General features: G+C 52.7%; 1 protein-coding gene across 4 annotated transcripts; it reads left to right on the top strand.

Moving 5' to 3' along the window:
* Window positions 1-2,764: 2,764 nt before the first annotated feature.
* Window positions 2,765-13,979, top strand: U2af1 (U2 small nuclear RNA auxiliary factor 1). 4 transcript variants are annotated; one of them, XM_090349806.1, is made up of 8 exons: window positions 2,765-2,824; window positions 6,242-6,329; window positions 9,243-9,309; window positions 12,525-12,574; window positions 12,656-12,754; window positions 12,964-13,097; window positions 13,172-13,264; window positions 13,698-13,979. In XM_090349806.1, exons 1-8 carry the CDS (start codon window positions 2,781-2,783, stop codon window positions 13,837-13,839), a joined length of 717 nt encoding a protein of 238 aa, XP_090205932.1. In that variant the 5' UTR covers window positions 2,765-2,780; the 3' UTR covers window positions 13,840-13,979. The 4 variants fall into 4 exon arrangements, with proteins under 4 accessions (XP_090205932.1, XP_090205942.1, XP_090205950.1 ...); XM_090349816.1 differs by lacking the exon at window positions 9,243-9,309 and adding an exon at window positions 8,420-8,486; XM_090349824.1 differs by lacking the exons at window positions 2,765-2,824; window positions 9,243-9,309 and having other exon boundaries at window positions 6,275-6,329.
* The last annotated feature ends 666 nt before the right edge of the window (window positions 13,980-14,645 follow it).

Here is a 14,645-nt window from a genome sequence, read left to right as displayed (position 1 = left end):
AAAATACAGTTGGATGCTAGTGATTCAAGCTTATAATTCTAACTATCCAAGAGGTTGAGATATAAGGATCTAGGTTTGAAGCCAAACTAAGCAGACAATTCCCTGAGACTCACTGCAAATGAAGCATGACTCAAGCTTTAGCCAGTGAGCAGAAAAAAATCCCCTACCCGACCCCAGTACCCCCGTACACACACACCCCCCAGCCAGAGGTAGTAATACATGCCTATAGTCTCTGGCACTTAGGAGGGTTAAGCAGGAGAATCATTTGAGCTCAAACGTGGGCAAAAGAGAAAGTCATTATCTCAACAAATAAACGAGGAAATGGAAACGAGGTTTTTTCCTCTGCTGTTTGTGTTTTCTCTTTTAACTTTTTATTATTATAAAGGTGATGTACAGAGAGTTATATACATGTACAATAAAGAGTGCATTTCGGCACTGGGAGTGTGGCCTAGTGGTAGAGTGCTTGCCTAGCATGCATGAAGCCCCAGATTCAATTCCTCTGTACCACATAAGCAGAAAAATCCAGAAGTGGTGCTGTGGCTCAAGTGGTAGAGCGCTAGACTTGAGAAAGCCCAAGGACAGTGCCTAGGCCCTGAGTTCAAGCCCCAGGTCTGGCAAAAGAAAAAAGGAAAAAAGAAAAAGAAAAGTGCATTTCTTGTTGAACGGCGTCACCTCTTCCCTGGCCCTCTTCCAGTCTTTCCTCCCATCCCCATATGCTTTCCTTCCTTTGTGTGTGTGAGCAGGCAGCAGCAAGCCAAGTGATGGAGTCCTGGTGTGTCCCTACACCTCAGGTGAGCTCAGACTTTGCAGCAAAATGGATTTAAGCAACAATTTTACAGAAGGAAGCCATTTCCCAGAGCCTTTTGCATTCTTGGATAGCAGATAAGAGTGGGCATGGCTTGTTGTACCAGGAACCACAATGAGAAGATGGAACCAAGCTGTGCTGATGCCCAGAGTCCAGCAGGAAAGAAATGCCAGTCACATCACAGCTCACCTCCAATGGCAGCTGTGGCCTGGTGGTAGCTGGGCTGCCACTTTTCTCAGACAGGAGTGGTTGGTTTCAGGAACAAATGAAGGCCTGAGTACGGAGAAGCTTATAGCCAAGGCTGCATAGTGGAAAGGAAAAGGCGACCTTCGCAGGCTTAATGGTGGGAGGGGACTGAGTAGATGGCTCAGTGGCAGACTGTGAGAACCCTCCATGAGCCCCTTCCTGGCAAGAAGGGCTGCCTGAGTTGTCAGGCCAAACTAGCATGTTGCAGCGGAAACAAGAGTGCAGGACAGAGGTGGAAACAGGGCAGTGTTGAAAATGACCTGTGTGCTCAAGGTCTGAGAGCCACAGAGGCCTCCATCTCCACAGGAAGGGGTGGTGTCGGATCTGTGTCTAGATCAGCCAGGCTGCTGCCTCCTAGAATCGGGAGGGGGAAGAGGATGGCTACTGCTTTGGTGACCCAGGGCACTGAGGAATGGCCAAGAGGAGGAAGGGAACAGGACAGAGGGCTGGGTGAAGACAGGATCTAGTGGATAGGGAGCCCAGGCAGTACAGGAAAGGGCCACTGGCGTTTCACAACGCTGGAGCAGAAGGCCTAGGGGTGGAGGAGCAGAGGATGATATTGTCTAACAGCCAGATGGGTAACCTGGAAGACAGATGGATGAATGGATGCAGCCATCATCAACTGTCCATCCATGCAGCATTTGTGAGTGTAACTCAGCACATCCTGTGATGTGAGCTGGGAAGACTGTTGGGCAGCACTTCTCCTGAGCTCAACACAGGGAAGTGGATGGGTGGGCAGACGATAAATGGATGGAAAGGGCAAATGGATAGAAGGATGGGTGGATGAACAGTACAGATAAATGGATGGATAAATGGAAGGGGATAGGTGGAAGGAAAGGGGGATGGGTGGATGATGGACAGGAAGGTAGGTGAATGGAAGGGCAGATAGATGATAGGTGGAAGGTCACATGGGCGGATGGACGGACAGACAGTTGGGTAGGCAAATAGGACAGGTGGACAGGCGAGGGTGGGCAGAGGAAGGACGGATGGACAGATGGCTACGGCCCGAGGGAGGAAGGGTGGGTGGACCGTTCTGGGGGCTCGCCACCAGGCTCCACTCCTTGTCACTGCGCTGCGTCTCCGTTCAGTTCCCACGTGGCCTCGTCCCGGGGCTCCCAGGACCCAGGCGCAGGCCCGGGCTTCGGCGGCCGCCGCCCCGGGCTCTCCGCCCTGCGGACAGGCGCCGTGGCTGAGGGCTCGGGCGTCGGCTCCGGGCCCTGCCCGCCTGGGAGGTGCAGGCGCCGCCGCCGACCCAGGCCCGGCCTGGCGGGCGGGAGACCAGGGCGCAGGGCGGGGTGCGACGGGAGCCGGGCTCGGGCCCCACCCGGCGGGACTGGCGGGAGCGCACGGCGGACAGGGGTGCGTGGGGGGTGGAAGGGGGTCCCCAGAGGGCGTCGGGGAGGGGGCGCCCGCCGCCCCGCGCCCGCCCCGCGCCCGCCCCGCGCCCTGACCGCGCCCGGCGCGCGGGACCCCGCCGGAGAGCGCGAGGCCCGGCAGAGGGCGCGCCGAGCCCGCGCCGGGGGGCGGAGCCTCCGCGCGCACGTCGCCCCGCCCCGCGCGCGCACGGCGGCACGGCGCCCCGCCCCCGCGCAGGCAGCGTCCCTCCCGATTGGACCCCGCCGCGCACGTCAGGCGGGGAGAAGCGTCGTCGCGTCCGGCGACGTCTCCCGCGGGCGTCGGCAGGGTCGGCGGTGTCGGCGGCCGTGTCGGCGGCGGCGGCCGGTGGGAAATGGCGGAGTACTTGGCGTCCATCTTCGGCACCGAGAAAGACAAGTGAGTGGGACCCGCCCTCCGGGGCTCGGGCCGGGGCGGCGGCGGCGCGGGGAGGCCCGGGAGGGGTGATGGCGCGGCGGGAAGGAGCCGCGGCCTGCCCGGCCTCGCGCGCCTCGTGGGCCGCTCCCGCCCGGGCCTGGGCGCCGCCGCGCGCCGCCGCCCGCCTGGCCGCGGCTCCCCCGCCGGCCCCACGCCGGGGTCCGCGCCGGCTCGGCGCGTGGGGGCCTTGGGCCGGGTTTCGTCTCGGGAGCCGAGCCGGGCGGGAGGAGGCGGGAGCGGCCGCCCGGGCCCCGCGCCGGCGAGGACGCGGGCGGTCGAGGCTTCCCGCCCGGGGCCGTGGCTCGTCGGTGAGGTTCGGGGCGCACATCGATCCGGCGGGCTGGCCGGAGGTCAGGGTCGGGGAGTGTCCGACGCTTTCCGGGTCACCCCTCCTCTGAAAACGCGCCCCGCCGGCCGAGGACGTCGAGGACCGCGCCGGCGGCGGGCGTGGGCCGCACACGGCCCGGTGCGGGGGACCTGGCCGCCGTGGTGAGCCCCCGAGGTGACCGCGGAAATGCTCCTGTGCTGTGTTGTTTGTTTTTTAGGAAGGCGTCCCCCCGGGCGGAGTCTTCTTCCCCATGGTGGACTCCAGAGGCCTTTGCAGGAGCGGATCTGTTTTCTTTCAAAAAAAGACACTGGCATGCCACAAGGAGTGCTCGTTAGGACCGTCCTGGGGCACCGGTTGGGTGCTCCTCGTGAGCCAGTCAGAAAAAAGATAAAGACGTACCCACGGGGTTTTGTCCCCAGGAACTGGTGGAGGGAGGAGGGGTGCGGAGCGTGGAGATCGTCAGAACACCTAAAAAACCTGTTGCAGGGTCGGCAGGGAGGTGGTTTGGGAAGCGGGCGCGCGGGGCCCGCAGGAGTGAGTCGGGCAAGCTCTGCTGGAGTTAGCTCCTGGCCTCGCTGCAGGCCTCACGCGGGTAGAGTCCTGTGCTTGGGTGATGTTCGTGTGTGTGGTGATTTCGTTCGTGCTTTACAGAACCCCGACTTGAGAGGCATAATCTAAGGGTGGGTGGATGGGAAGGGGGATTCTGGAAGTAGGAGTCTCATAACTTTCTTGCCCGGGGTTGGCTTTGAACCGCAATTCTCAGATCTCACCTTCCGCAGTAGCTAAGATTATAAGTATGAGCAACTCACACCCATCCCTTTGTTCTAATTTGATTTTTTTTAAGATGGTCTTTATTAGCATACACTGTTTTGTGTGTGTGTTGGTACTAGAGTTTGAACTCAGGACCTCAAGCTCTCACTTGTTTTGTTTTTGCTCCAGGCTATTAGAACTTGACTCATGCCTCAAGGTCAGCCTTTTTTCTTGTTAATTAGCAATAATAGTTTACAGGAGGTCTTGTACTCCACTTCCAGCTGTGGTCTCTCAGATCTCAGCCTCCCCTGTAGCTCCTAGGATTACAGTCATGAGACACTAGCACCTGGCCATATACGTTAGTTTTACAAGGGGAGTACCCCTCTGTCACTCTCCTTTGTCCCCTCTAATAGCATTTTAGAAACATTCCTGCTATGAATGATTACATTTTAACCTATCAGGGCAAAACTGTTGTAATGATTGTAATTCAGGAAGTTATTTAGTCTAGGCTGCTTAAATTCCCATTTCAGGGAGATTCGGGGATTAGCTTCCAGGAAACAAGATCAAAAAAAGTGGAAGTGGGCCAGGAGTTTGGCCTAGAATGCTTTCCTAGCATGCACCAAGATTCCTCGGTACCGCTTACACAGGAAAAGCAAGAAGTGGTGCTGTGGCTCAAGTGGAAGAGCCCTGGCCTTGAGAAGGCCTGAGGACAGTGCCTGGGCTCTGAGTTCAAGCCCAGGACCAGCACACAAACAAAGGGAAGTGTTAGTTTCCTTCATAACAGGCTAGAAGTGAAGTATAGGTCTGTACCAAATGAAAAACTTTAGCTTATCTGCCATTTTATTTATGGACATTTTCTAGATCCAAGTGTAGGTCAGCCTATATAATAGTGTGTCTGAAGATAGTCCTCACTTTTCCTTTTTTCCCCTGTTTATATGGGCTTGAGTATTGCTGACTTTTTTTTTTTTTTTTTTTTTGCTTGCCAATCTTAGGGCTTGAACTCAGGCCCTGTGCACTATCCTTGGGTTTTTTCCTTAAGGCCCATACCACTTGAGCTACAGCACTGCTTACGGCTTTCCTATGTATGTGGTACCGAGGAATTGAATCTGGGTCTTGGTGCATGTTAGGCAGGCACTCTACCACTAGGCCAAGCTCCCGGCCTTTGAGTATTGTTGAGACTAGGGTTATGGTTATTTGAGCTATTTTTAAAATAAGTACTTCGTTTTCAGTTGACTTCCTAAGGATACGCAATGATCTAGTTGAGTTAGCTTATCTGAAGTGAGACAAGTCTGCAGAGTATGTATAGCAGTCATTTCCTCTCCTGATAGGTTCACAGGCTTTCACATCTCTACTACTGCCTGGTAATTCTTCATTTTTATTGCCAGTCCTGGGGCTTGAACTCGGGGCCTGGGCACCGTCCCCGAGCTTTAAGGCTAGTACTCTACCACTTGAGCCACAGCACCACTGGCTTTTTCTGTGTGTGTGGTATCGAAGAATAGAACCCAGGGCTTTGTGCATGCTAGACGAGCACTCTGCCAAGCTCTGGCCCCCATCTGATCATTTTGAAAGGCTGGCTTAGCTGATGATTGTGGTCTTTCAAATTTTACTGAAGTCAGGGCTTTCAGTCTTGACTCTATTGATGCTTGAATATATGGCTATGACTAAAAATAGTTGAATGTACAGCACAGCACTCCCACCTCTACCAGCTGAAACCTGATGGGATATCATAATTCATCACAGATATGCCAGATCAGCTGGTGTCACTACTACACGGGTGCTGGTTTTGATTTGGTCTGGCTAGTTGACATGTTTGAGTGTATTGGGAATGGCTTCTCGGTAGAGACCAAGTGACTTTAGCACACTTCCCAAGGTATGCGAGGGCCCTTGTCCTGTACTTTGGAAACTGGCTTTGCATCTGCTAGTGAAGTTCTTGTTGGTGGGTTTGGAAAGCACCAGACTAGTGTGCTTCTTTAGGCGATGGTAGCCCTTGATGAGCCCTGTGAGTGAGGTGTGCATGTTCCTGATTCCTGGGACAGTGCCAGGTTGGCATTTTCCTTGTGTTGAGGTGCCTGGCATCTGAGACCCACAGGGGTAGAGCGGCTTGCCTGAGCCCATCCAGCTGGTAGTTAAGGTCTTTGTCCTTCCGTGGCCTGTTAGTGAGGGGTAGGGGAGTGAAACACTCCAAAAGACTGCAGTCCGGTGGTCTTGGCTGGTGTCCTGTGACAGCAGAGGAAACGAGTCCATGACATTCCCATGTGATACCTTCCCGTCAGTAATCCTCTTTCACATTTCTCTTCCAGAGTCAACTGCTCATTCTATTTCAAAATTGGAGCGTGTCGTCATGGAGACAGATGTTCTCGGTTGCACAATAAACCAACCTTTAGCCAGGTTTGTTTTCTTTTTCTTTTTCACGTAAATTATTAAAGTTTGTGTACTTTTTTCAGAGGCAGTAATTTCCACATACTACACAATTGTCCTTTTTTCCCCCTTGTCGTGTTTTTCATTCCTGTCCATAGTGACTTATTTAAGTGGAAATGAAGTAGGTGTCCACCCAGAGGACACCTACTCTCTCTGCACCCCTCTTCTTACTGTTGGAGAAACTTATATAGCAATAAGTATTGGCTGCCATGGACAGTGTCCTGCCATCCTCCCTACCTCCTGGCAGGGGCCAAGGTCTCATCTGTTCTTACCCTGCAGTAGTAAAGCAGCTGCTGACCTGGTTGTCAACAGGCTTTCACTATACTGTTACAATTTCTCGCATCCTCCAACGATCTCGTTTTCACAGCCCAGACAGCCTATACCAGGCTGCACAATGTCGTGGAAACACGGAGAACGAGACAGCTTGCATTGTCTGTGCAGAAGATGCCTGTTCTCGTGGGCTTAGCTGTGCCTTGAGTTACAATCAGCCCGGCATTGTGGGTTCTGGTGGTTTTGGTTTGGGCTGTGGCCTGCAGGGCCCTCCCTCTAATAGGAGCAGAAAGCAGCCACCCAGGGGGGAGAATTGGGGCCTGACTCCTTAGAGAGACAGCTGCTGCCTCTCCCCTCATTTTGCCCATGCTTTGTCCTCCTTACAGATGAGACATGCGTAAAGCCCTGGGCCACCTCACACAGTGGTGTTCTTAGAGGGCAGGAGGACCCGCAGTTCATGGAACAAGACTCTACCCTTTAGTGTCTCTTAACACATTCTCCTCACGCGTTCCTTTCTTTACTCTCTTAATCACCCCAACAAAACCAGCCGTAACGGAAGCACCTTCGGGGCCCGCCCGGGTCTTTGATTTGAAGAGTGACTTGTAGGAAGTAGAGGGCCAAGTGGAGAGGCTGTCCCTACGACCAGGGTGCGCCCGCCCTGGCTATCAGAGCGGCGGCCTTCCCGTTCACATGGGTGGGGTCAGCAGTGGGTTCAAGGAGCATCCCGTCTGGGCGTGCGCAGCCACGTCCTCCTGGCCACCCTCGTGGAACCCTGTCTCCCTGCAGGGTGCTGCACAGCGGTTGTGTGGCTGGGCCCCATGTAGCTTATCGTCAGAACGTGCCCAGCGATTCCAGTGCAGAGCTAGAGAGCTTGTGGGGCCCGGGCAGGAGTAATAGCTGGGGTGGCACTAGGCCGGATAGAGCTGGCAGTGTCAGTTCAGGTGTTCTGCCCTTGCGAGTGGTTACATGCCACAGAGACCATGGACAGCAGAGCACTGAGGAAAGCTGCGGTGGGGACTGACCATCTTAGGTCTTGCCACGTGGGTTCAACTCGTAGGTCACTAGTGTAACACAGGGTGGGATAAACTTCTTTCAGTGATGTGGACATTGAGATTCGTGTAATATATTAGCTTACTAACTTCAACATGGTTTGTTTTTTCAGACAACTTGATTTTAAGAAGAGCGGTACAGTGTAAGGTTTCAAGTCTTCCTGATCCAGTTTAAAGCACAAGGGCTAAAAGGATTGTTTTCCTTAAAAGAAGGATCGGAAAAGAGCAAATGTTTTAACTATTGTATTATGTAAACAGAGATCCTACCAAGAAAGTGTAAATAAGAGTCAGGTATCCGTGACAACTCCTGTGCCTGTTTGCCAAGAGACCAGAGAACTTGATGCACTGCATACAGTTGAGTTGTGCATTTGCTTGGGAAAAATAATTTTGTGTGGGGCCTGTGGATTTTTTGACATCTCAGTGTCTGCTGACTTGAAGTACAAGAGGTATCCTGTTACTTCTCTTGTACGAAAGCGCCTCGCGATTGGCAGCGGGGACCACTCAGAGCAGCAGTCACAGTTCTTGGTTGCTGGCCGACTTGACCCAGGTCACTGATCAAACTCTGTTTTCATAATATGATGGTTTTGGTGGACTCGCACAAGACAGTGTCTGACTTGCGGGAGAAAAAAATACTCAACAACGAGAGTTTAGCCATTTGCAAACAAATTGTCTCTTTGCAATTGTCTAATATATGCACAGCAGCCAGTAGAATTCCCCTTTTTATTTTTTTTTTCCCCGCAGACCATCTTGATTCAAAACATCTATCGTAATCCCCAAAACAGTGCACAGACGGCTGACGGCTCACACTGTAAGTCCCACAGTTGGAGAAATTTTTTAAGCAATGGTGTTCAAGAGCCCACTCTTAATTGAGACACGTTGGCTCTGAGCTGCTGACATAGAGCTGTTGCAAACAGGACAAGGTGCTGGAACCGCGTGGCGCATACAGCCAGAACTTGACAGGGGCCACGTTCAGGGGCTCCCCTAGGGAAGTCACTGGCCGGCCTCTCTGCTGACTGACGTTTGTCATGAGAGCGTCTGTCCATGGGAAGGGGTTTTCACACCCACAGCCCATCCTTGGCCTTTATTAAGTTCTTTCTGTAAAGTTAAAATGGTAGGATTATTAAGGAGTCCGAAAGGTAAGTCGCCCAGTAAATGTGGGTTTTATTTCACCATTACCATTTTTCCTCTAGGAAGTGGAGATTTCATGACATGTGATTATTGTATTTCTTTGGAACAGCATTCTTCCCACATTTATAGGAGCACTTTATCTCTAGTTCCCGAAGGTTTCTGTTAGACGTAAACATGGTGGTCGTTACCTGGGAAGCCATTGGCATGCTTCCTGGGTTGGCATGGTGGAGTACAGAAGTACAATACTGGCATCTCATGAGATCTCGTCGCATCGCATTGCTAGGGTAGCTCAGGACAGCCTCCAGCTGAGGGACATCTCTGCTCTGAAAAATAACCTGCCTTTTTTTCAGCACCGACTCATCTGCGCCAGAGGCAGCCGGTGAAGTGTTTACATTTAATTTTCCATAATATAAAGTTGTTGCGTTTTGTATTTCAGACCATTGCCCTCTTGAACATTTACCGTAACCCTCAAAACTCTTCCCAGTCTGCTGACGGTTTGCGCTGTAAGTTCATCCAAGTTCCTTCCCTGGTTCCCTGGGCTTGCGTGTCAGAGCGCAGTGTCCGCCCCACCTGGTCTGCTGTGCTGTGTCACTAGAGGTGGCAGGAGCTTTTGTCCCACCGCCCTCTGTTGGAGATCTGAACTCCTGCCCCGCCCGCCCCCCCACACTCAGGGTGACAGTGTGTGGCAAGGGCGCCCTTGGGGCAGTTCCTCACTGGAACTGCCCTCCTCACTGGACCATCACGGGGTGCCCGGGGTTGCGCTCAGTGCCGGGACCCTCCGGGATCCGCACCATCTGAGTGTTTCTCCCACCTTCTGCAGCTCCCAGAGAGGATCTTGAAAATTTTTCAGATTGTATTTCTTGCCAGGCTTTTTTCCCCTAAAGGTCTGTTTTGGAGAGGACACCCCCTAATGTGTGTTGATCCTCAGTTTCCTGCCATGCCCTGCCACCCCTGACATGCAAGTGTGCTCAAGCTAGGTATGCACTCAGCAGAAAAGACACCGGGTTTTGAGCCACCTGCTTAGCATATAAATACACAATCCCAACTTCAGAGTGAGTGTTCTGCATTTGGGAAACTTGTCGAAAGTCCTTGGTGGAAAAGCAGATGTGAACCACCAGTCCATTGCATATCGCCGGTTTCCTCTTGAGGTGGGAGGACTGGGCTTAGGGACAAACACCCTGCAGTGGGAGCTTTTAGAGAAGAGTGTGGGTCAGTGTCACTGGAAATTCCAGTTTAGAAACCCCCCCCCCCAAGTCTCCAGTGGAAGGTAGTAGTTGTGGATAAGTGGAGGGCTCACCTGACCCTCCCTAGAATGTCCAGACTCAAGGCAGAGCCTTGTCATTTGCCAGTTGGGTTTAAAGCAAGGAAAGCCCCAGAGATGCCCTTGGATAGCCCAGGCCTCAGCCAAGCACGTCCTGGTCTAGGTAAATGGCTCCAGACTGGGAGAGGTCACTGCGGGGGGCGGGGGCTGCCTTCACATCCCCTGCGGAGACACTAAGGTTTTTGATGAAAATATTGAAGAGATTTCTGAGATTTCTTTCTCTGAGTCTGATGGTAGGACTTTCTTGGTGACCCTTGGTTTAAAATACCTGGTTATTGTTTGCTTTTTCTGTTTTAGAAATGTTTCTGTAACACTTAACAGATAATGGTATTCACATTTCTACCCTGGGGTAAAACCACAGGCAAAGCAGACGGCTGGGTAATGATAATTAAGAATTCTTTGCCCTGGATGCTCATTTGGGGGTTCTGTATGCTTTATTGACCTAGAATGTTGTGTGTTGTAGCTCCAGCACAGTTCACAGTAGTGGGCTTTGACATATGCTATGAACTAAACCATTTAACTGAATCCGGAACATAGAAATTAAATATACTTTCACATTTTAGGAAGAAAAATCACCTAAAGAAAATCATTGACTCTTTTTGAGATACTCTTTCACATGTAGAAAAATAAGCTTCAAAGGAAAGAGTGATGAAGAGGGTAAATTGATGAACGTACACTCAATGCACGTATGGAAAAGAGCACCATGCAACCCCTTCATGTGGTGAACAGCTGTTTTAGAAAGTTTTTAATTAAAGACTTCACGTGTGTCGGTTAGCACTAGGTCTGAATTCACAGTTAAAGAGGATGCTTAAGAAAACGGATCGTTTTTCCAAGTCGTATTTCACATAGATCACGTCACTTCAATGATTTTCCGTGTGATCGGTGTGTGGATGGACTGGTCTCTGCCTTTCAAGGTTATTTTAACTGATTTTTAAAAATAGGCAGAATGATTGTAGTCCATAATAGTTCAAAATGGGCCCCACAAAAACTTGTCAAAGCTGCCAACAACTCTTGAGTGTGTACATTGTTTTCCTTTTCACGCTCTTTGTGCTAGAAAGGAAATGGGTTAAGTGCTCACCTGGCTGGCTCCTTGTGCGCTGCTCTGGCTGGGCAGTCCCCACCTCTCGGGGACACAGTGGCATCCTGTGACACAGTGGCAGGCTGGCTCTAGCAGTCGGCACTTGTTAGCTGATAGGATACATCCAGTAGTAACTGGGCTTCTAGAAATTTAAAGATAACCAAAAACAAGCCCCAGACAGATAAGAAAGAAACCTGAGGTCTTTTGTTGAAATCAAAAGATAAGTTGCCCTTGTCTTCAAAGACATGTACCTCTGGCTGCCAGTTTACCTGTGTTTGGGAACATGGTCGTGGGGTGGCCGTTGAAAAGGGGGGGCCAGCCTGACCTTTAAGCCCCCGAATTGTTGGCTCCTCATCCTGGGGTTATTGACAGGCGAGCTCTGGGGTTCGCACATTTTACGTTTGAGGACTCATCATCTGAACAGTAAAATTTGGGAGCAAGAATGAACTTGTAAACTTAACCCTGCCGTGGACATGGTTTTCCACATACTACACACATGAATTACAAAGAGTTAACATGATGAGGTTTTGGATTGCTTTCTTCAACAAAGCATTCTGTTTTTCCCTTTATTCAGGAACACTCAAAATCCTACAGTTGTGCTTGGTAATTGTCCTGCTGGCCTTAATTGCATTAGAAAACTTTTGGGTTTTTTTTTGTTATTGTTGTTATTGTTGTTTGTTTGTTTGTTTGTTTGTTTAAGTTGGGTGCCCATGGCTCGCAAATCCTAGGTACACAGGAAGCTGAGATATGAGAATCAAGGTTTTAAGCCAACCCAGGGAGAAAAGTCCATGAAACGCTCATCTCCAAGTAAAGCCAAGAGCTGGACTGAGGGTGTGGGTGGGCGCTATGAAGCACAAGTCTTGAGTCAGAAAACAGAGCAAGAGTGCAAAGCCTAGGACTAGTAGTATTGGTTTTTGTCTGTTTTTTAAAGGAGCTTTCTAGCAATCTGCTGCTGGCAGTTTGTCCAGAACTCCCATTTTACTTCATAAAAGGGACAAATGGCAGAGCGCTCACTTAGCCTCTGGTCAAAAGAAACTCATTTCACAAGCCTCTGAATTTGAGAGTCAATTTTTTCTCCTACTTTCTCACGACGTAGTCCTATGGATGCTGATTAAACTGGTTGTGATTTAACCGCTGGGATTGAGCCAGGTGGGCGTGTAAAAGTCCCAGCAACTCCGAGTCGTGAGCCAGCGGGTGCTCCTGTAGCCTGCTGCCCTGGCCTGGTGTCTAGGCAGTCGTGTGTCACTGTAGCGGTTGAGCTTAAGGACGAGTGCGCCTGGCTGCCGGGCCCTAACCAGCAAGCTGTGTCGTGTCCGCAGGTGCTGTGAGCGACGTGGAGATGCAGGAGCATTACGACGAGTTCTTCGAGGTAGGTCCTCGCCGGCTGCGCGTCGCCTGGGGATGCGGGTGACAGGGCTGCCTCTCACCCACGGGCGGTGTCGTTTTTCAGGAGGTCTTTACAGAGATGGAGGAGAAGTATGGGGAGGTTGAGGAGATGAACGTCTGTGACAACCTGGGAGACCACCTCGTGGGGAATGTGTACGTCAAGGTACGGAGGCTCTGGCTCCTCACGAGCGGGCGCCTGGGCTGTGAGGGGATGCGGTGGCGCTGTGGCCCGTGGCCCTGGCGGCTCTGTGCTCTGGTGTTGACAGTGACGCGTACCGGTTGGGTCGTGTTTGTCGTCGTGGCGGGCTCACCTTGTACGCGGGGCAGGAGGCGTGCAGAGCAGGGGGTCAGGCAGTGTGGTCGCTTTTTCAGTTTCGCCGGGAGGAGGATGCGGAGAAGGCTGTGATTGACTTGAACAATCGTTGGTTCAACGGGCAGCCGATCCACGCCGAGCTGTCGCCTGTGACCGACTTCAGGGAAGCCTGCTGCCGCCAGTATGAAATGGGGTGAGTCTGGCACACGGGGAGCCCTGCCTCCAGCGGAGTCTGGTGCGCAGTGTGACACGGGCTGTTCTCCACAGAGAGTGCACTCGAGGAGGCTTCTGCAACTTCATGCACCTCAAGCCCATCTCCAGAGAGCTACGGCGGGAGCTGTACGGGCGCCGGCGCAAGAAGTGAGTGCCCCGGGAGAGCGGTGGGATGGGGGTGTCTCCACCTGCCTGTGCAGCAGCGCCTCCTTCGGTCTCCCAGTAGACACCAGACCTCGGGAAGTGAGCAGGGAAGCGTGAGTGGGTCGGGCCGTGGTGGCTGCAGTTTATGAGCCGGTAGTTGATTCTCCCCGTGAAGTGGTGCTTAAACGCTGCCTGTGACATTAGGTTTTCTTTTGGTTTTGTTGGTTTCATCTTGGTGTTTGAGCATCAGTGGTACTGGCAGAGTTGGGCAAAAGAGTCCAGCTGAGGCCTAGTGCCTAGATGCCAGCAGTTACCCCCCGTGTTGTCTCCTCTGAGCACTCTTGGCTGCGTTGAAGGTTGGAGATGTTGGCACCGTGCCTTTGTCGTGTGCTGTGTTCCCCTACTGATGGCTACTCCATACGCGTCTTGATTCCAGGCATCGATCGAGGTCCCGGTCCCGAGAGCGCCGGTCCAGGTCCAGAGACCGCGGTCGCGGTGGTGGCGGAGGCGGCGGCGGTGGTGGACGGGAGCGCGACAGGAGGCGGTCAAGAGATCGCGAGAGATCTGGGCGGTTCTGAGCCACGCCGTTTTTACCGTATGTCTGCTAGGAAGTGTTGTAGTTGATTGACCAAACCAGTTCATAATGGGAATTTTTTTTAAAAAACAACAAAAAAAAAACAAAGATGGGTTTCTGAATAAAATTTGTAGCGATACAGTTTTCTTGGTATAACTTACTTCCCAGTGTAAACTTTCTAGTCACACAAACCTGACTTTCCTGAGCTGTGAAGTTCGTTTAAAGTTAGGGTACAGAACACGACGGGTGGGATCGCTCGCCTGTCACGCTGGGCCTCTCCGGGGTGGTCCTGTGGACTTGACTGCCCTGGCAGCAAGTCCGCGTCCTGATGGGCAGCACGGCCTCCTTCCCCTGCCCTCTGCCCCTCAGGGCCCTGGCCAGCCTGCAAGGCAGGAGCCTCCTGTAGTGAGGTGGGGGCCAGTACACAAAGCCGTGGTGGGGTAGCTGGCCGCCGGCAAAAACTGCCAGTAGCCACAAGGCCTCACCTGCTGAGCTGCCCTGCCCGTCACACTGCCTGTCCAGCGCCCTCCAGACCAGCCCCACACCTGGGGACGTGGTCTGTGTAGGTGATGTGCTCCGTTCCTGTGGCCCCCCCTTGGGGAGGGGGCCATTGCACAGCCCCACCCCCATGGGTGCCTGCTCAGCCAAAGGGAGGAGCTGTGGCCCTGGCCAGGATGGCGGGGTGGGTGTTCTATGTGGAGCAGTTCTAGTGTGATTCTCTTGCTAGTCACTGGACTTGACCGCATTGGTGTGAGGGGATCACCTTTGTCGCCCATGGTGGGTGCAGCCAGTGGGGGGAGGGACCGACTG

This window comes from Megascapheus bottae, chromosome 1, assembly GCF_031878675.1.
Source record: "Megascapheus bottae isolate mThoBot1 chromosome 1, mThoBot2.hap1, whole genome shotgun sequence".
NCBI classification, from domain to species: domain Eukaryota; kingdom Metazoa; phylum Chordata; class Mammalia; order Rodentia; family Geomyidae; genus Megascapheus; species Megascapheus bottae.
Note: the sequence above shows the minus strand (reverse complement) of the source record. Positions and strands in the feature narration are given on the sequence as shown.

What these genes read in the sequence shown, in the direction of transcription:
- U2af1 (XM_090349806.1), top strand. Translation starts at nt 2,781, where the DNA reads ATGGCGGAGTACTTGGCGTCCATCTTCGGCACCGAGAAAGACAA. An exon ending in TTCGGCACCGAGAAAGACAA is followed by an intron (nt 2,825 to 6,241) that starts GTGAGTGGGACC and finishes TTTCTCTTCCAG; the next exon opens with AGTCAACTGCTCATTCTATT. An exon ending in ATTACGACGAGTTCTTCGAG is followed by an intron (nt 12,575 to 12,655) that starts GTAGGTCCTCGC and finishes GTCGTTTTTCAG; the next exon opens with GAGGTCTTTACAGAGATGGA.